Source organism: Elephas maximus, chromosome 2, assembly GCF_024166365.1.
Source record: "Elephas maximus indicus isolate mEleMax1 chromosome 2, mEleMax1 primary haplotype, whole genome shotgun sequence".
Classification (NCBI taxonomy): Eukaryota; Metazoa; Chordata; class Mammalia; order Proboscidea; family Elephantidae; genus Elephas; species Elephas maximus.
In genome coordinates, this window is record NC_064820.1 from 165,860,231 (window position 1) to 165,881,536 (window position 21,306).

A 21,306-nucleotide genomic window follows, 5' to 3' on the forward strand; every position below is an offset into this window, starting at 1 on the left:
AGGATTAAATGAGAAAATACATGTTAAGTCCTTAGCTTGACAGCATGTGGTGCTCAGAAAGTATTGGCTATTGTTGTCCTCATCATTATTCTGACAAGTACTTGTGGAAGATGTGGGGGAAAAGGAAGAATACAGAAGTAAAGCAGATGAGGTCCCTGCCCTGTAGACTTTTGCAGTCTGTGTGGGACAGTAAGGTCCAGACCTCGATTCCGCAAAGCAAAGTAATGGGCAGGGGCAGCGTGGCCCATGGGCCCTGGACTGGGAGGCGGGCCACCCTGGGTTTGAATCCCACCTCTGCTTCTGACTAGCTGTGCAACCCTGAGCAAGTCACTTCACCTCTCTGAGCTCGTTTCTCTTCTAACACAGAGATGAAGGTCCAGCTGACCTCACGGGCCACTAGGAAACTAAATGGAGCAAGGGCCAGTCATGATGCCTGGCATGTGGTGAGAACTCCCTGAAGAGTAATTTTTACTAAGATGAATAATATATAAAGTGATGACATCATTCAGCAGTACAGATAAAATGTTCCATTGGTAGATCAGGGAAGGCTCTTTGGAGGGGGTGATGGCGTCTGAGGAGTCTCCTAGGTGGTGCAAACGGTTAGGCGCTCAACTGCTAACGGAACGTTTGGTGGTTTAAAACACCCAGAGGTGCCTGGGAAGACAGGCCTGGTGATCTGCTTTGAAAGATCACAGCCTTGAAAACCCTGTGGAGCACAGTTTTACTCTCCAACACTTGGGGTCGCCATGATTCAGAATTGACTCAACGGCAACTGGTTTTTGGTTTCGGTGGGAGGGCTGGGAGGATTAGGGCATGTAGAAAGGATGTGATGACAGAGAAGTGCTCCAGGTAGAGAACCTGTGCAAACTACGCTCCGGAAACAGGCAGTCACAGGGCAGGTGGGAAGCGTGAGCCATTGAACTTCCTCTGGCCACTGCTGAGGGTACTGAGAGAAGGTTAGCCAGTTATCTGGGAGGCCTGATGTCAGGGGCCTTGCCTGCCAGGGTAAAGACTCTCAGCCTGATACTCCGTGTCCTGGGGAGGAGAGAGGGTTTTGAGCAGGAGAGAGCCACGAGTGGAGAGGCGGGAGGAAGATGAATCTGGCAGCGTGGGGCGGGTAGATTGGCAGGGGAGAGACTGGGGGCGGAGAGGCCATTTAAAAGGCTGTTGCAAAATCGGTTTTCCTGATAAAGACCCGGGCTGAGTCATCTGTGGAGGAGAGAAGTCACATCCAGCTCCTCCTCGGTGCTGTGGATGTGGGATTTTCCTTTTTTCGTCAGCTAGGCAATTGGTTGCCTTTCTCAGAGGCTTTGGGATGGAGGCCGCTCAGCCAGCCGCTGGGAGCATCTAGCAGGAAGCTAGGCTGCAGGGAGGACCCAGCAGAGTGAGTAGGAGGAGCACATGAAGGGGCCTTTGTGGTTTGGGGGTGTGTGACTTAGGGCATGTGACATCCCCTCTGTGGTCTCAGTTTCCCCTCTGGGCATCAAGGGAGAGTCCTATGGGGACTTCTCCCAGATTGTCAGTTAGCTGGGGCATCCCAGCTAACTGGGGCATCCCCTCCTGTTCCAATGCTTTTCCCATTGCACGTCTCGGGCATCCTGGCAGTCGTTTCTACCTTAGCATGGCCTATTCTCCTGGGAGAGAAGGGCTGGCAGTCTGCTGGGACTAAGCAGGTTGTACTCACCAGGACTCTGTTGTGGATGGAGAACTCCCCAGGGAATGGAGGCTGTGTCATTTCCTCCTTCAGGGGGAGGATGCAGGGCAGGGGCTGGCAAGGTAGCCAGGCCATTACTCAGGCTTCATTCATCTTCCTGCCCCTAGCTAAGCCAGTGCTGGTTCCTTCCTGACCCCACCAGGGGGGCAGCTTACCCAGCCTGTTTACCCTTCCCGTTGCCAAGACTCCTGGGCGGCCACAATGGGCTGCCTCCAGCCAGTCTCTCTTCCTACCTCTGCTCCCCGTCCCACCCCACCAGCCCGTGACGTCCCACCCCACCAGCCCGGGGCACTCCCATTGACGGCAGCCCTGTGAAGAAGCATTTCCTTGAATTCTCCTTGTCCTGACCTTTTGCTCTGGCCTCCCTTCCCCTGCTCCACCTCCCTCCTGTGGATCCTTGGTCCAGACATGCCTGATGGTGGGCAGAACAGGCAGCAGAGAGGGGTGGGGTGAGGGAAAGAGCTTGTCCCTGCCTGAGTAAAACCAGGACTGGGGTGTCCTGACTCCCAACCCCATGCTCTTCCCACTCCACTAGTCTTTTATGCCCTATCAGTCATTTCTACCTTAGTAAAAATAAGTTTACCAGCTCTTCTCCCGAGAGGAAGAAGGGAGAGAAAGCGTGTGTTGTTCTAGGTGGCTGAATCTGCAGGGGAGCAGGCACTGCTGAGGGACAGTGATCACAGATGAGGAAATAGAGTTCTGCTGACCATCATCCTGGGGCTTCTATTGGCGCCCCTCCCTCCAGAGTTTAGGTCTGGAAGGCAGAGTAGTTAAGAGATGAGACTCAGTGGCTGAACTGTCTGAGTTTTGAATTCCAGCTCTGCCACTTACGAGTTGTGTGACCCTGGGTTGGCCTCTCTTCGTCTGTTTCATCTGCAAAATGGGAAGAATAATAGTACTTGCCTCTCAGGGTTGTTGAGAGGACTGAATAAGATGATGAGTATAAAGTGCACCACACAGCACCTGGGCTGTAGTGAGGGCTCAGTAATTACAGCAACCATTGCTAGAATCCTCATTCTAATGATTGTGCTCAGGGCTCCTCATCGTCTCCCCGACTTTGGGATTGAAGCCTGCTGAACTCAGGTCTCCTGACCTTAGGCAGTACTTTGTGTTTGCCCTTGACCTCTTCCTCCCTTGAAGGCCTGTGTTTAGGGCTTCTGATCTGCACCCACGGTGGGTCTTTAAAGGGCCAGCATCCCAACCTGTCCCCGCAGAGGGTTAGACTAGCGGGGGTACCATGGCCAGCCCCTTAGGTGCAGGCTGCAGCCAGGCAGATTGGGGATTCAGCGAGGCACCTACCCTCTGTGGCCTTTGACCACCTCCCACCCCTCTGACACCATGGAGCATCATCTCGGACCCAGCTGCCTCCCTGGTGCCCTAGATGGGGGACTCTGCAATGCCTGCTGTTGGCCAAGCCTCTACTTCGCCAGCTTTGTTTGTGCAAGATGGCAAAAATCGCCTGGATTGCTGGCTGCGTCCAGTCCAAGCCTCCCGCCGAATTCCTTTTCCATCGAGTCACTGCGGGCTGGGGTGGGGGCATGGGAGCTCTCCTCTGAGGGCAGGGCTCACTCACCCCTGGCCTTTTCTGTCCAGTTCCTCTTATTCCAGAACAGCAGCTCAGGGGAGGTGCCAGGCTCAGAAAGGCAGGGGAATTAGCGGCAGCCCAGGCTGTGAATGGAGCCTGGTGGAAATCAGCAGACCTAGGTCTTGGGCCCACAGGCTTCTGTGTGACCCCGGACAATGCCCTTTCCCTTTCTAAGCCTCCTAGGCCAGCTTATCTCTGAGGGCCCTACGCCCTCTGACATTTGAGGATTTTTTAAACCCATGGCTGCTAAACTTAAGGTTGGCAATTCGAACCCACCTAGTGGCTCCATGGAAGAAAGGCCTGGCGACTGCTTCTGTAAAGATTACAGCCAAGAAAACCCTATAGAGCAATTTTACTCTGTAACCCATGGGCTCGGCATGAGTCAGAATCAACTTGGTGACAATGGGTCTAGTTTAATTTGGCCTTTTAGAATTGCTGGAGATGGAATTGAAGCAGAAAAATGAGAAAAGCAGGAAAATGCAGGGACTTTGAGGGGTCTGGATTGTTCACACACGGAAGTACTTTCTGTGTGCCTAGTACTGTGGGAGTCAGCCAGCCAGGGAGCTCCGTGCTCTCTGGAGTCAGGTAGAGCGAGGTCTGAATCCAGCTCCACTCCTTTCTGGCTCTGTGGTCTTGGGCATCTCACCTCACCTCTCTGAGCCTTGGTTTTCTTACCAGTAAAATAACAGTAATCATAGTTTGCGTCTCATAGGGCTGTGGTAAGAATTAAGTAAGATAATAGTTGTAATGCGCATGTAAAGGTACACGGTAAGTGCCCAATCAATGTTAGCTACTGTTACTGAATTGTGCCATCAGGGAAATTGTAGGGACTGGGGATGTTTATCCTGACCCCGTCCCATGGGGATGTTATGAGCATCTGGGCATCTCTGAAGGGCTGTCAAATTAGAAGGAGAAAGCTTTCTGTCTGTGTGTCCTGGGGGACAGAACTGTCAAGAGGCGGTGGAGGTTATTACCAGCTTGCTGTAAGAAGCAACTTTATAGCTAAGAGATGCTAATTAGCGGAAGGTTACCTCCCCAGGGCTGTGAGCTCCCTGTCAGTTGAGTATGTAAGCAAAAGCTTGCACACTCAGGAGGGGGGCTTTGGGGATGCAAGAACTGTATGGGGAATTGGACCTGGTGATAGCCATGCCTGAAATTCTGAGGTTCTGTGAGTTGGGCTAACAAGCTCTGCCTCCTCAGAGCTCTGGAATCCTCTGCTGTGTGACCTTAAGAGAGTCACATCCCCCCTCAGGGCCCCAGATCTATAGAGTGAATTTGCTAGAAGCCGATCTGACCCCTTCCAGGGAGTAGAGTGGGGTCACCACTTGCCAGCTCATTCCAGGGTAGCATGAGCCTTTGCCTCATCCCAACTGAGCTTGATAACAATAAGCCCTTGACATCTGTTGCCTTATTGCTGCTCCCAACCCTAACATGAGTGCTTTAAATACCCCTTCTCAGTTAAGGAAACTGAGCAGTGAGGCTCCAAGGGGTGTACTAACTTGCCAAGGTCACACAGCCTGCAAATGGCAGAGCTTGGATTTGGGCCGGGCAGGCTGGTTCCTAAGCAGAGCAGAGGAGATGGAGATTACGTAACAGGAGTAATCTTCCACTGTGGACTTCTGGGGTGGTTGCTGCCCCCTTTCTCAGCTGCCTCTAGGGAGCTGCCTGGTCAAACCCTTCATTTTTTACAGATGAGTTGATCCAGGCAGTAGAGGAATCCTACCTGGAGGGAGCTGGTGTCATGGATGGGTGGGGCAGGCTGCGTGCTCTCATAGGTTGTGGGGTGGGGAGCCAGGCCCTGAAGGAAGGAGGGAAGAAAGAGGTTAGGGCCAGAGAGCCTGTGGCTGGTGGGCCTGGTCATGGTGAAGTTGTTGTCTGCAGCTCCTTTGCTCTGTATGGGCCTCCCTGCCAACTCCATTTGGCCAATGTGGGAGTCAATGGGCTCTACTCTGGGCCATTTTCTGGACCTCAATTTCCCCACATATAAAATGGGGTGGTGGGGAAATAGCTCCTCAACAGGGCCCTTCCAGCTGAGAGTCCATGAATCCTGAGCTTGCCTGGCAGGATGCCTAGAAAGACTGTCCCTTAGACCCACTCAGCATGTCATGGCCAGTGCTAATGAGGGCAAGGTAGGAGGGAGGGCAGGGTCAGATTCCTCAGGAACTAATTAGCTTCCCACAGTTGGTGGGGGAGGAGATGGAGGGAGGGATTTTCCCAGCCACAGACTGAGCTTTTAACACTGGCCACTGGGTGATCCATCTATCTGTCCATCCACTCATCCATTCATGCATCATTGTTGAACAAGCATAAATGGAGCACCTACTGGGGAACAAGACAGACAAGGTCACTGCCCCTAAGCTTATGTTCTTGTTGGGGAGACAGACAATAAACAAGGAAACATGTAAAGAGGATAATTTCAAATTGTGGTGAATGCTGAAACTGGGGAGAGAAAAGGTTGCCTACAGTGTCTGGCAATCTGCTTCCAAAAGGTCACAGCCTTGAAAACCCTGTGGAGCAGTTCTCCACTGCACACATGGGGTAGCCATGAGTCAGAATCTACTGGACGACAACTAACAACAACAACAATGAATCTACAGATTAACAAGGGCCTGACCAGCCTGATCTCTGACCCCAGTTCCCAGACTATAGCCTTATACTAAGCCTGACTCTCCCTGACTCTGTCTCCCATATGTCCCAAAGGGACCTTTTGGGATGAGCAGACAGCTTGGGCTGTAGACCAGAGAGAACTGGATTTGATTCTAGCTTTGCCACCTTTAGCTATGTGACCTTGGGTCCATTACTTGTAAGTCTCTGGGCCTCAGTTTCCTCTTCGGTGAAATAGGGGCGATAATGCCTGTCTCATAACGTTCATAAAGTGTTTCATAAAATAATGCAAAGTTCCTGTGTAGTTGCTGCGACAGTTGGCACCATTTATTACTTTTGTAATGTTAAAACATGAGGATTTTTAAATGATTGTTTAAATAAAAGTGGAAAGAAATTCTGGAAGGATATCGAAGAAACTGGTAACAGTGTTACCTGATTGTGGCGTGGGATACCCAGGGTTGGAGGGGACTCGTTGTATACCTTCTTATAAGCTTTTACTCTTGGATCATGTGAATGAACATACTGTCTGTTCTTACCAAGGGAAGTGTTAGTAGCATCTCTCTTAAAATCAAACCCAGTTACTGTACTATGAGTTTGAAAGTATCAAGGGTCCTATGCAAGGCACACAGAAAATGTCCTGAGGGGTTCGTTCATGCATTCAGTAACATGTACTGGGGTACTGGGGGCCCACTTTCTGCCAGGTGCTGTTCTAGGGGCCGAGGTTAGAGTGATGAACAAGGTAGACATGGTCATTTTCCCTAAGCTTATGTTTTAATTGGGAAGTCAGACAATAAACAAGGAAACATATAAAAAGGATAATTCAACTTGTGATGAGCGCTATGAAGAAAATAGAACAAGGAGATGGGATAGGAGAGAAGGCTGATTTTGGAAAGAGGCCTCTTCAGAGAGGCGACACTCAAGTTGAGACCCAAGTGGCAAGAGGGAACTGACATGAATTGCTACTTGCAAAAAGATCATTTCAAGCAGAGAACAGCAAGTGCACAGGCCCTGGGGCAGGAACAAACTTGGCATTTTCAAGGAATAGAAAGCCAGCGTGGCAGAGCCTACTGAGAGAGGAGAAAGTTTGAAGGAGCTGAGTCAGGGATGTAGCAGAGGCCTTGACTACCAGGGTGAGAGGTTTGTACCAGTTTGGTGAAATATCGTATCAACAACCTTCAGGGGGAAATCCAGATGAAGGATCTGCTAATCCTGGAGGGTTAATTAGGGCAGATTTCACCCAGGTGGTGGCATCTGAGTGGCCATGAAGGGTGGGTCAGAGTTTGTTGTAAGAACAGGTGATTCTAGGAAGTAGTGAGTGAAGATCAAATTCCAGAAAACAAGATTATGTTGAAGGAGGGGCGGAGTGACCAGATCTCTGTCTGTCTGTATACCCCTGTGGTTCTGCACTCCCATTTGCTAACTGGGTCTTTGTCTCCCCTGCAGCACTGGGCTGTAGCACTAGCCTCACCGAGAGGGATCTGAAAGAGGCCAAGGCACGGAGCCAGCAGATCGCAGCCCAGCTGACCACCCCTCCCAGCTCTAACTCCCGTGGCGTCCAGCTCTTCAATAGGCGCCGGCAGAGGGTGAACGAGTTCACCTTGGAAAGCCACGGCCGGAGAGACCAGAAGCCCAGCCAGGAGTGCTTCAGACTGCACCCTGCCAGCCCCACAGGCCATGCCCGGGGGCCCGGCCTGAGTCCCACATCACTCGCCGAGTCAGGCCGTCCAAGGAACCCCCAACCCCAGAGCCCTGGCACAGGGATCTCAGGCCACAGCATGGAAGGGTACTCAGACGAGGCCAGCTTGCTGCGGCACCTGGAGAAGGTGGCCAGTGAGGAAGAAGAGGTGCCGCTGGTGGTTTATTTAAAGGAGAACGCAGCCCTGCTGACGGCCAATGGGCTCCACCTGTCCCAGAACCGCGAGGCCCAGCAGGCCCCACCGACCCCGCCTCCGGCTGAAGTCCATAGCTCAACTGCAGATGTCAACCAAAATCTTTCCTCACCCAGCACCACACTCACTACACCAGCTTCTAACAGCAACCACAACCTGCCAGACACTGATGTCAACCAGAACCCACCGGCAACTGTCATTCCACAGAGCCTGGCACTTTCTAGCACCCAACAGGATTCTTCTGAGGAAGAGCTCCCGCCAAATGGCACAGTGCCAGATTCCAAACCCAGCACCCTGTGTGTTGGCGGGCAGCCCCAGGCGCCAGCTGCAGAAGTGAAATCCAGCACACTCCTAATTGATAAGATATCAACTCCAGCTTCCGTCACCAACACCTTCTCCAAGGAAGCCACTCCCATCCCCAGCTCGGAGGCCTCAACACCAGAGTTCATGTCCAGCTCTCTGCTCATCGACATCCAGCCCATTGGCCTAGGGATGTCAGCAGAACAAGAGATGCCTGGGCGGGCAGCCACCACCACACCTGCCAAGCTGTATAGTGAGGTCCACCTCACACTGGCCAAACCTCAGTCAGTGGTTAACAGGACGGCCAGGCCCTTTGGGATCCAAGGATCAGGGGGTACCAGCCATATGGAACGAAGCCCGATGGTAGAGAGACGAAATCTCGGGGAGAAGGCCCTGGCCCCCCATACCCCCAGCCTGGCAGATAGAAGCCCCCAGCCACAGAGACACACAATGTCCTACAGCCCCATGGTGGAGAGACAGCCCTTAGTGCAACGAAGTCCAGCTTTGGAGAGACGGCCCTTGGGGAACTTCACCCCACCCCCCACCTATGCCGAGACCTTGTCTACGGCCCCCCTGGCTTCCCGGGTTAGGTCTCCACCCTCTTATTCTGCCCTGTACCCCAGCTCTGACCCTAAGCCTTCCCATTGGAAGGGCCCGGCAGTTCCCACCAGCAAGACAGGCATTTTGGAGGAGTCAATGGCCCGCCGGGGCAGCCGGAAATCCATGTTCACCTTTGTGGAGAAGCCCAAGGTGACTCCGAATCCAGACCTGCTGGATCTGGTGCAGACGGCTGATGAGAAGCGGAGGCAGAGGGACCAGGGGGAGGTGGGCGTGGAGGAGGAGCCCTTCGCACTGGGGGCCGAGGCCTCCAACTTCCAGCAGGAGCCAGTGCCCCGGGATAGGGCCAGCCATGCAGCAACCGAGGAGGCCCTTCCGGAGTGGGCCTCGTGCCTCAAGTCGCCCCGCATCAAGGCCAAGCCAAAGCCCAAACCCAACCAGAACCTCTCTGAGGCCTCTGGGAAGGGGGCTGAGCTCTATGCTCGCCGGCAGTCTCGGATGGAGAAGTATGTCATTGAGTCTTCAGGTCACACCGAGCTGGCCCGCTGCCCTTCACCCACTATGTCCCTGCCTTCATCCTGGAAATACTCTACTAATGTCCCTGGGAGCCTCCGAGTAGCCTCTCGCAGCCCGGCCCGAACCCCACCTGCCTCCCTCTACCATGGCTACCTACCTGAGAATGGAGTCCTGCGCCCAGAGCCCACCAAACAGCCGCCATACCAGATGCGGTCCTCACTCTTTGTCCTCTCACCCATCAAGGAACCTGCCATGGTCTCGCCAAGAGCTGCCTCACCAAGAGGTGCATCACCAAGAGCTGCCTCACCTGCCAAACCAAGCTCCCTGGACCTGGCGCCCAGCCTGCCCAAGGCGGCTCTGCCACCGTCTCCTGCCCTGCCTCGGCCCTCGCGTTCCTCACCGGGCCTCTACACCTCGCCTGGCCAAGATGGTCTCCAGCCCACTGCTGTGAGCCCTACCTACAGCAGCGATATCTCCCCCGTGTCTCCCTCCAGGGCATGGTCTCCTCGAGCTAAGCAGGCCCCACGGCCCTCTTTCTCCACCCGCAACGCCGGGATCGAGGCTCAGGTGTGGAAGCCTTCCTTCTGCTTCAAGTAGCCAGACCCCACAGGGGGTCCCACTGCCTGTCAAGGCCTCTCTCTGAGGGCCCGATGGAGAGCGAATGGGGCAGGAGATGGCACAGGGTTGAGAGTCAGGAGTATGGGAGTCTGAGATCCAAGGTCTGACACTGCCGCTAGCTAGCTTTACGACCTTGAGCGCGTCATCTCCCCTCTCTGAGCGGCAGTTGCCCCTCTCCTACCACAACAGATCTGAGGTCTGATTCTGCGTGGGGAGGAGGGTCATGGGGAGCGAACTCCCTGGCAGGCTCTAACGAGGCTTCAGGGGCTTCCTTTGACTTTCGTAAGCTATAGGGGTGCCAGGGTCTGATGCCAGCGTCTTGCTGGGGAAGTGGCCTAGATGGGGCCCTCATAGGGGCGTTTGGAGCAAACAGAGCCTGCCATTCCCGTGAAATCAGCTAGCCAAGTGTCTGACTCCTCAGCTGCCTGAGGGGGGCTCCCTCATTGTGGCCCAGGCTCCTGGCATCGTTCTCTCTCTTGCTGGATTCTCACCTGCAGAGGCCTGTCTCTTCCACCTTTGCCTTCCAGGTACCACTTCCTCTCCACTGCTTCAGAGAGCTTTGCCTCGGCCTCCACCTTTCCTCCTCCCCTAGGGTCCTTCTGCTGCACGAGTGGCCCTACGCTGCTGTCTAACTCTTGTTTCCTGCCCCTCTGCTCAGCCACCTCCTCGCCCTCTCCAAGCATCTAGCTCTGCTTCAGACCTCACTCCTGGTTCCACCCAGCTTGCCTCCACTGCCCTGGGGTGGGGGATGTTCCAAAGGATCCCCGAGAGGAGGAGGATGTGGAGATGTGGGCGTGCAGCTAGAAGAGAGGCCTCAGCGACGTATCCATTGGCTGGTTTTGGCTTCAACCTCAGCGAAGATTTACCCAACAAAAAAGCAGCCATCTTGGTGCAGTGGAATGGGCCCCCGGGAGAGAGGCAGGAGAGGAGGGCTCTGGTCCCAACTCAGATACCCATTTGCTGTGTGACTTTGGCCAAGTCACTTTCCCTCTCTGGGCCTCAGTTTTCTTGTCATCTATATAATGAGGGCCCTTCCAGCCATGACAGTCTGTGAAGATAGGCTGGTGCTTTCGGAGAAAGGCTTTGTAAATGACAAGACAGTCCCCTGGGAAAAGAGGGAAAGGAAATGGGCAGCTGCCATAGGGACAGATAGAGGTTAGATGTTGGCAAGGGCACCCTGGTGAGGGTGTAGTTGGAACGAGCGGCCGCAGGAGGCCAAGGGATCCGAAGCCTAGGCTGTGTTGGCTTAGGCTCAGGATTGCTTGGAGACTGGGCAGTGTGGCTGGGGCTGGGTCAGCAGCAGAGCAGCTTGGTGGAAAGAGGTGGAAGAGGCCTTAATATTTGAGGAAAAGGCTGGGACTTAGGAGATTGGATCCCAGCAGACTCACTCTGTGTGTCATTGGGTCTCACCTTCCTCATTTACACAGTGAGGGTTTTGAGTCAGGTAGTTGAGGTGCCTGCTACCTCTGATACCTTCGATGTGTTGCAGCCCCCCAAAACCAGGCTTGGTGGGGGGTGAGAGAAGACAGACGCAAGAGATATGATTCAGATGGAAGCTTCCCTAGGCTGGGGGCTGAGGACCACCCACTTTCTCTTTCCCAGCCCTATTTCTGGGCTCCCCAGGGTGCGAGAGGTGGTGGGGGCGGTGCCCATGCTGGGCTGAGCCTGCAATTTTCCTGAGCTCTGGGCTTGTCTCCATGGGAACAAGGGGTGCCTTCATGGTGAGCTCATTCCACCTAGAATGTGGGGGTTTTATGTGGGGGAGTTGTGAGCAAGCTCAGCTCTTTCCTGCCAGGCCCTTCCAGGACAGAGTGATGCCCCCCATCCCCACCTCACCAGACCCCTGCTCCCTTTGACCCCTGGGGGCCGCCAGTGGAAGAGCCCGCCCTGCATCCTGCAGCTCCTGTGGCCAAGCCAACCTCTTCCTCGGACTCTGTTTTCTCTCCTGTTCTCAATACACTCTGCCTCAAATCTGTCTTGCTTCTTTCTTTCTTCCCCGCTCGCCGTCTCCCCGCCTTCTCCCTGATTCTGGCCTAGGAAGTGGAGCAGGAGCCGTCAAGGTCCGTTATTCTATGTGAAAGTGTGGTTGTGGGTGTCTGCAAGCTCCGACATCTGCAGGGTGTCTCGATGTGTCGGGGGACAGACACAGGCTGGCTTGGAAGTGAGGGCTGCCCTCTCTTCCTCAGTCCAGCACTTAGGAAACCAGAATCCTGCGGAAATCACTTTCTGCTTTCTTCTTCCCTTGGAGTTTGGCCAGAAATGATGTAAAGTATGGGAAAACCCCATGGCCCCTTAAGGCCCCAGGTCTGTTTGGGCTCTTTAAACATGGAATTTAAAAGCCTAGAACCAGAGCTTTCACTCTCCTGTTCCCTCAGGCTCCCTCCCTGCTCCCTCTTCTCTTAAAAAAAAAAACAACTCAGGCCATTTCCCACATTAGTTACTGCCTGGCTCCAGAAAGCATTTGAGTGCATACCCCTAGTGGGGGGAAAGAACTGCCACCGAGTCAGAAGAACTGGGTTCTGGGCCCCAATCTACACTTGACTCCTTGTGTGATCTTAGGCAACCCGTTCCCAGCTCTGGGCCTCAGTTTCCCCTTCTGTGCAAAGAAGGGGAATTGCAGAAGGTGGTCTGGGAGCTCTTTTTGGTCTCTGATAGTTCGTGTCTGACGCTGCTCCCCTCATGCCCTCACCCCCCACATGTACCTGACGCTGGGGTAAGTGGGTGCTGCCTTCTGCATTCTCACCTGCCGCATTTCCCAGGAGTTCTGGTGTGTGGTGCATTGAGATCTTTGTCAGAAAGTAAACAGTCCTGAATTCCTGCAGCATTTAGTATTGTGTCCCCCCCGCACATACACAGACACACACAGTCGGCATTCAGACAGGGAGTCAGTACGAGGTTGGCTCTGGCTTTGCTTGCCCACCTCCAAACTATGGGGAGCTGCTCACCACTGCCCCAGACCTTCCAGCCCACACTTGAGCCATCCTGTTTCATAGTCCAGGCTGAATTCTGTTACTCCTTCCACTCTTTGGTCCTAGCATTCCCCTCGTGGCTGCCAAAGACAGGGAAGACCCTTTAGAAATGCTCGGTTATAGCTTCCCCGCCCAGCCTACTCTTCTGGCAGCGGAAGAGCCCTGGTTCCTCTGCCTCAGTACTGTGGACTGGCTTGGATCATGAGCTCTTGGCCCCACCTCCCCGCAAAGGGTGGCACTGTGGGTGGGTGTTGGGACATGCCTGAGCCCACCCTGACTTGGCATTTGGCTGTGAGACTCTGGTCTCAGCCTCTAGCCCTTCCCTCTGGCCCCAGGGCAGGGACCTCTTTCCCAGCTCCTCTCCCCGTTTTGCAGGTCTGCCTCCTGCCCCCAAGCTATCTGAAAGCTTCCTGGGATGTCACACACACAGAGAACAGCTCCCAGTGTCTCAGTCTCAGGTGTACATGACTGACTCTGGAGATAAAAGGGGGTGGGTCCCACTCTGAGCCTTAACTTTCTCACCTGATGACTAGGGGCTTGTATGTCCCCAGGCGGTGTCTAAGGATGGCTCCAGCACTACCAACCCATGAAAAAATCTCCTATTCAGGACAACATTCCCCTTTAGGCTAAAGGGCTCCACTTCTGAGTCTGGGCTCATCTAGCAGCTGCTGCATTCTGTTTGGAAAAATACATACAATTTATGTCCCTTGCTTCCTTTAGATTGGGAGGAATTAGATTCTGGTTGGATGAAAGAGTGACTGGCTTGACTATGGCTGATTACTGACTGGATGAGAGCCTGGGTCTCATGGATGGTGCTCGATTTTGATTGGGTAGGAGACACTGAAGGACTGGCTAGCTCTGGACTCGGATGGATGACTGCTGGTGAATTTGGATTGGGGTGAGAGGCCGAGTGGGCTGGTTATTGGTGGAATCTGATTGGAAGAATAGTTGAATGGTTTAGCAGGTGCATGCTGGATGTGGGTTCTCAAGCCCTCCACTTTCAAATCAGTTCCAACTACTTCAGCATGGTTTAGCTTTTGAACAACAGATAGTGTCACACAGATACATATACCGCAAACACATTGCCTAGTGGGACAGAACACACTGGATGGTTATTTATGTCTCTGAGCTTCATTTTCCTTATGAGTAAAATGGAAAAGATAATACCAATTACCTCACCAGTCTACTGTGAGGATCTTATGAGAGATAAAGGATAAGACTGAACCATGTAGACTGGAAAGTCCTTAATTTAAAGAGTGTAAAAAAAATGGCATTGTGGTGTCAGACCTCTTCATCTGACACCAGGAAGGGGAGAAAGAATCGGCATCAGCCCAAGGCAGATTGCTACGAGGCAGAGGTCAGACATGCCTCCTCTCTCCAGACTTTTCACTAATTCTGACACCAGCCATCCCTCCCACGGCACTCTACTTCTCTGCTGTTGTTGGTGTTGTGTGCCATCGAGTTGATTCTGACTCATAGCGACCCTATAGGATAGAGTAGAACTGCCCCATAGGGTCTCCAAGGAGTAGCTGGTGGATTCAAACTGCCAACCTTTTGGTTAGCGGCCTGATCTCTTAACCACTGCTCCACCAGGGCTCCATACTTCTCTGCTGGGTTCGATAATTTGTTGCAGTGGCCACACACAACTCATGGACCATACTCACACTTATGGGGTTTATTAGGTACATATAGGCAGCCCCCAGGTTAGAAGTGTCTGACTTACAGACAACTCATACTTGCTCTTTAATATTATGTAAATTTGCCCTCACTTTGAACGGACTGCACCGACCCCTACTCACAACAAATTTGTCACCATAATCACCTTTGCTTGCTGCACGTGCAGCTTTTAAATCACTGAAAAGGCTTCGAGCCTTTTTTCTTTTGCACTAAAAAATCCAAACCAAACCAGTTGCCGTCAAGTCGATTCTGACTCGTAGCGACCCTATAGAGGGGAGTAGAACTACTCCATAGGGTTTCTGAGGAGTACCTGGTGGATGTGAACTGTCAAACTTTTGGTTAGCCGCTGAACTCCTAACCGCTACACCACCAGGATTTCCTTTTGCACTAAAGTAAGGCTAAATAAGAACCATATGCTCCTGTTCCAATTTACCTGCAAATTTAACTTAAAGACACAGTTAGGAACAGGTCTTGTTTGCAACCTGGGGACTGCCTGTAACCAGTTACAACTTGGGATCAGGATCAGGAAACATGTAGACAAAGTCTCCCTTCTTCAGTGCAGGACGGCTCTCTCAGCTCCTCTTGGCTGTGCAGGCCTCATCCTGGTCCCCTGAGGACAGGCTCCTCTCAATCCCATGAAGACAGGGTCCTCTTGTCCCCCTCAGGACAGGCCTCCTCTCTCAGGCCTGGCCTCTGCCCTCCTTGGTCAAGTGCTACAAAGCTCTTTAACTCCACCAATAAGTGCTAGGAGGCACCCCACTCTACCAGGAATCCTCCTGTTCGAAAGCACTAAGCTCTCTCGCTCTGTGGGCCTACACATCGATGAAGCCACCTCACTCAGCAGGCCAGGAAGTCCACTGCACCATCTTGCATCAGTCTTCTAGTTCTGCTGCTGCCATTTCTCTGCTGCACTTGCCACCTTGCTGCCTTCTCCAGTGTTACACTCTCTCTGACTCCTGGGTCTAGGAGGTTCTTGGCACAGGGACCTTGAGTCCAAAGGATGCACTCTGCTCCTGGCTCTTCTTTCTTGATGGTAGTGAGGTCCCCCCTTCCTGCCTCTAAGATGCCTCATTTTAAGCCTAGAGGGATGGTAAACCTGATCAATGCCCTTGTTAGGGTTCCATACACCTCATTTGCATGGTCCCACTCCCACAAGGGTTCTATGGACCTTATTTGCATTAGCAGCAAGCTGTCTAATCCCCTTAATGGGCCTTAAGCATCTTATTTGCATAGTTCTACCCAATCGTTGTATGAGAGTCACAAAGATTATGGCTAGAAGGGCCATGTTAAATAAGTCACTGCACCACAAAGAGGTAGGAAGCAGGTATGGCAGTACATAGCAGAGCAGTGTTATAACCTCAGAGCGTGTTCACCAAAGCCGCATTGCCCACCCCATGCTGGCAAGTAGTTCAGCAAGGGGAGTGTACTGCTAGGGAACAATGACCCAACTTCCTTTTGTGTTTCTATCTGTCAGTGGGAATGTCCTCTCTGCTCAGGCATCAAGAGAAAATGAGGAGGTGACCATGGCAACATGGTAAGGCAGTTAGGGCTGAGTAGGCCTTTCACCAAGTTCAGCCTTAATAACAGTTAATATTTTCAGATTTTGAATAGGTAGTACATTCATATGGCTCACAAGTCTATACTTATATAAATACATTTTAAAAGCCTTTTTCCTGCGCTCTGTGGTTGTACACCCTGTCCCTGTTTATGCCATTTCCTGATGGGTAACCGCTTTCATATGTATCCTTCCAGTCTTTCTGCTAACTAACATCTATTGAACCCTGACTCTGTCTTCCAGGCAGTGTTCTGGTACATGTAATGTTCTTTTAATGGTTAGCTCCTTTGATCCTCACAACAACACAACAACCCCATAGGGTAGGTGCTGTTATTTCCCCCATTTTACAGTGGAGGAAGCTGAAGCCCAGAGGGGTGCAGCCACTTGCCCAAGTTCACTCAGTAAGTGAAGGCGGCAGTCTCCAAAGCCAGCATTCTTAACCACTAGTCACCTGCCTCCCTGCTAAGTACAAGAGCACACAGCATGGTGTCTTTTAAAACATTCTGGGCTGAGTAGGAGTCCATGGGTGGTGTAAATAGTTAAGCACTCCACCACTAACTGAAAGGTTGGTGGCTTGAACCTACCTAGAGGCACCTTGAAAGAAACACCTGGCGATCTGTTTCTGAAAGGTCACAGGCTTGAAAACACTTGGGACGGCAACTGGTTTGGGTTTTTGGTTTGGGGCTCAGTTGGGGTATCTGTGTGTTACTGTAGGCACTATTTGGCCCGGTGTTGACTTCCCGGCTGTGTACAATGGACAAATCAGACTCAGTCCCTTCCAAACCCCGTTATAGAGGACTCCAGCACTAATGCCTGCCCCTGCCCTCTCTGCTCTCTCCCCAGGACCGCCGGGAGAACCTGCCAACCTCCCCGCCCTGGACGCCCGGCGCGTCCCGGCCCCCCAGCAGCCTGGACGGCTGGGTGAGCCCGGGGCCTTGGGAGCCAGGCTGCGGGAGCAGCATGAGCAGCCCTCCGCCGCTGCCGCCGCCGCCGCCCATGTCCCCATCGTGGAGCGAACGCTCCATATCCCCGCTGCGTACCGAGCCCGAGGCGCGGCCACCCAGTCGCCAGCTGCAGGCGCTACTGGCGCGAAATATCATCAACGCGGCCCGGCGCAAGAGCGCCTCCCCGCGGCCACCCGGCGCCGAGAGCCTGCGGCCCTTCTCTCCGCCCCAGGCGCCGGCGCCGCCGCCGCCGCCGCGCATGCGCTCGCCACAGCCAGCCCGCCCGGGCTTACTAGCCGCGATCGGGACAACGTTCGCCCCGATCCCGCGGAGCCAGCTGCCAGCCGGGCCCTCGCCTTGCGCCAGCCCCCGGAGCCCGCTACCAGCGGCACCCAAGCCTTTCCCCTACCGCCGCTCGCCCACGGACTCCGACGTGTCCCTCGACTCCGAGGACTCCGGAGCCAAGTCTCCAGGCATCCTCGGCTATAACATCTGCCCCCGCGGGTGGAACGGCAGCCTGAGGCTCAAGCGTGGCAGCCTGCCAGCCGAGGCCTCCTGCACCACATAAATCCTGTCCCCCACTCCACCCCAGGCGGGCCGGGCCCGGAGAAGAGCCGTCGGGCCTGATGAACTCCGGCATCACGTCCCCCGGGGTCTGGCCTCTTTGCACAGTTCCAAAGATTGGGGGGAGGGGCAGGGGAGAACAGCTCTGGATTTGGGGGTGACTTAGAGATCCAAGATTGGGTCCTAGGCCTTACTCTGTCATTCAGTCGCTGTGTGACCCTAAACAGACCGTCTCTCTGGCCTTCGGCTTTCCCATCTGTTTAATGGGGCTTTGGCCAAGGCGATCTCTGAACGTCTAAATCCCCCCTTCCTATCAATATACAGAGCCCTGGTGGCGCAGTGGTTAAGCGGTCGGCTGCTAACCAAAAGGCGCAGTTAGAATCCAGCAGCTGCTTCTTAAGAGGCAGGGCGTTGTGTATATGGACCCCTAGACTTGCTGCATTCCAGGGTTCCAGACTCCTCTCCCCTCCTGGCTTTGTACTCTGGAGCCTGGCAAATGAGTGTATTCAGAAGATCCTAGGCCCATGTCCCCTGTCCAGGCCCTGGCCTGACCACCCGGCTCCCTGGCACCAAGTCCCAGCCAGGAGCAGCTGTTTTCCATCCTTTCCCAGACAAGCTCTATTTTTACCATGGTGACCTTTAGAGAGGCCTCCTGGGCCAGCTCAAGGTGCCCGCTGGCCCCTTTGGAGAGAAGTGGGATGATTCCCCCAAGCTCTGCTAATGCTACGTTCTCTTCCACCCCAGCTCAGGCTGTCCAGGGTATCTCATCTGCAGCCAGGGAGGACAGCTGTGAGACTATGGCTTCCCTCACGCCAGAGTCTGGGCCTCCTGGTCTCTATAGGTGCCTCCCACCCATCTCTCCCTTCTGAACCCTTTCGTGGCAGGCTCTGGGCTCAAAGCTGAGCTGGGGAGAGAGAGGGAGATAAGGAGCAACCTTGTGGCTTTAGCTGATGGCCCCTGAGTTTTGGGTTGTCCATTTGGAAAGAGGGAGGTGAAGAGTTCCTTGTTAGGGCAGGTATGCAATAGAGGGGATTCCAGCAGGGGGCGGGATTAAGCTCAGATGACCTCTGAGGAGGTCTTTCAGTTCCAAAATGGATTCCATGATATTATGAAGGGGGATGGGGGCTTGAACTTAGGGGGAGATGAGCTTAGGTGGGTGAGTGAGGGGTTTGTGCCAGGATCTGCCTGTGTTTCTGGCCCAGTAGGAGGTACCCACCTCTTCAGTTTCAGGCCCCAGCCCCAGGGTTCACATTGGGCCCAGATGAGTGGAATGACTGTTCTGCCTAATTTCTTTCCTGTAACACTGGCCTAACTAGTGCCTGGTACCCAGCGACCTTGGGGAGCCTGGCTGCAGGCTCTAGCCTGTCCTCTAAGCCTGGTGGCTCTGATTCCAATCCCCAGAAGGGACAGGGAAGGAATGTGGCGGTGAGTTCCATTGGTCTACAGCTGGCTGATAGCGCCCTCTAGAGATCAGACTGTCAGCTTCAGGATGCTCTGGGTTGGGTGAGGATCAAAGTATGTTGGTGGAAAGGATGCTAGGATGTTGCTGAGGGATAGAGTGTGATTTGGGGGTACCAGTGGAGTCACCCACCCCTTAGGATGATTTAGACCCAGGGCCCCTAAGTGAGGTTGGGGACAGCTGAGGTCAGGGTAGAAGAGTTGGGGTGGGAGCAGAGTGCTTTGGGATAAAAGAGATCCCTGAGGATTTGGAACACAGGCCCTGGTGGTGGGAAGAGCTGAGGGTGCTCCTGCTGGGTCAATGATGAGTCATCACATTTACCACTTGCCCATCTGCTGTAAGGTCTCCTGTAGTGTGGGAGGAGGGGGCTGAGAAGGGCTGTCTCAGAGAAGAGACACGATCTGAACTCTGGCTGGTGCAGTGGCGTAGAGGATCCACTTCTACCTGCATTTCCCCAAAGGGCCAGCAGGAGGCAGCCTTGAGAAGCTGCAGTTCTGTCTCTGGCTGTTCTCTGCTGGTCACTGCCTCTTCCCTGCCCACAGCTCTAACCCACGAGAGCTTGCCTGTGTCCAGCCCTTGCCTCATGTAGAAATCAGCCCCAGCTCTCAATAAATGCTTCCTGCATCCTTCTGCCTCCTATGTCATTTTCAGCTGCACTGGAGCCCTTTCTTTCTCCCCAACCATGCAAGAATACATGGGGGCTCTGAGTGGGTAGGAATGTTTACAACACATGGAATGGGAGTTTTGGGAAGGTGAGATGGGAACAAAAAAAAAAAAAACTTGGGGCCATAGGAGAAGTTATAGGTTCAAGTCCTGGTCCTGTTGTTGTCTCACTGGGTGTCCCTGGCTAAGTCCCCTCTTTCTCCAGGCCTCAGTTTCCCCATTTGTGTAATGAGAGCGCTGGGGTAGGTGGTATCTCAGGGTAGTATCTCAGGCTCTGGTCACAGGGCCCAGTCACTGGAGGAATGGAGGCTGAGCTAGGTCTGGACCCAATGCTCTGGAGTTGCTTCCTCAGGGTAGGTCGGGGCTCCAGGGCAGCAGGAGGAGCCACTATGAAAGGTCACATTGAGCCAAGGAAACCCTCATGAGGTCAGGACCCAGACCACCAGGAGCCCTCCTCTCCTGACGGGGGCATCATCACATGCCTAGAGAAGGGATTGGGGTCCCACTCCCCGGTGAGGCCAGACCTGCCCTTGTTACATTCTTCACCCTTCCTCTCTGGAAGCCCAGGCCCAGCAGAGACTGGGCAGAGGAACCTGAGGGGCAGGGGACTAAGGGTAAGTCCACACACAGCAGCAGAGCTCAGGTTTCTACCCTGAGAGGGTCTCAGAGACACACCCACACACAGATACAAGCACTTCTCACCCCAGGACCAGGGCACCTTGCTGATTTCACCCTTTCCTGGGAGCTCTAGAGCCCTGGTGGCACAGTGGTTAAAAGCTCAGCTGCTAATCAAAAGATTGGCAGTTCAAATTCACCAGCTGCTCCTTGGAAACCCTGTGGGGCAGTTCTACTCTGTCCTGTAGGGTCGCTATGAGTCGGGATCAACTTCATGGCAGTACGTTGATTTGGTTTTCCGGGAGCTGTGGTTGGTGTACCTCTGACCCGATCTTTATCTTTACCTGAAACCTCCCCAGAATGCAGCCTCCTTCTGCCTACTGGTCATCACATCCCAGTGCTCAGACATCTCAGACCAAGTCCATCCAAAACTGAACTCTGTAGCTTCCCGAACCCCAACCTGCTCCTCCCCTTGTTACCTACCTTAGTCACCCATGCCAGAAACCTTCCTTCCACCCCCCACATCCAATCTCTTACCAAAACTTAGTCTCCAAATACCCCACAAATCCCTGTTCTCCTCTTTGTCTCCTCTGTCACTGCCCTAGTCCAGCCACCATCTCTCATTTGTTGTTAGGTGCCATTGAGTCGATTCTGACTCATAGTGGCCCCATGTGACAGAGTAGAACTGTCCCATAGGGTTTCCTAGGCTGTAATCTTTACAGGAGCAGATTGCCAGGTCTTTCTTCTGTGGAGCCCCTGGGTAGTGGGTTTGAACCACCATCAGGGCTCCGATCTCTCACTTGGCTATCATGAAATCCTCTTCACAGTCTCTCTGCCTCCAGTCTCGCCCCTCCAGTCATTTTACAATGGCACTCAGAGATATCCCTGAACAATGCCCATCTGACAACTCCACTCCACTGCTTTAAACTCTTCAACAGCACCCCATTGAAAAGCCTGCTGTGATCTGGCACCTGTCTACCTGTCTGGCCTCATCTCTAACCACTGTCCCCCACACCCTAGCTCTACTTGGGGATCCTCTAACCTCTTTAGACATGCTGTGCCCTCTCCTGACAAGT

The 21,306-nt window shown here is 53.7% G+C and overlaps 1 protein-coding gene across 2 annotated transcripts in view; it reads left to right on the plus strand.

Annotated features, from left to right (window-relative positions):
* The window catches only part of SYNPO (synaptopodin), a 41,974-nt gene extending 21,792 nt beyond the window's left edge, over window positions 1-20,182 (plus strand). For both annotated transcript variants that reach the window (XM_049874078.1, XM_049874079.1), the window contains exons 2-3: window positions 7,347-9,733; window positions 16,829-20,182. In XM_049874078.1, coding sequence (XP_049730035.1) covers window positions 7,347-9,733; window positions 16,829-17,497 — 3,056 coding nt within the window. In that variant the 3' untranslated portion in view covers window positions 17,498-20,182. The remainder of the gene's footprint in view (window positions 1-7,346; window positions 9,734-16,828) is intronic.
* Window positions 20,183-21,306: the final 1,124 nt, after the last annotated feature.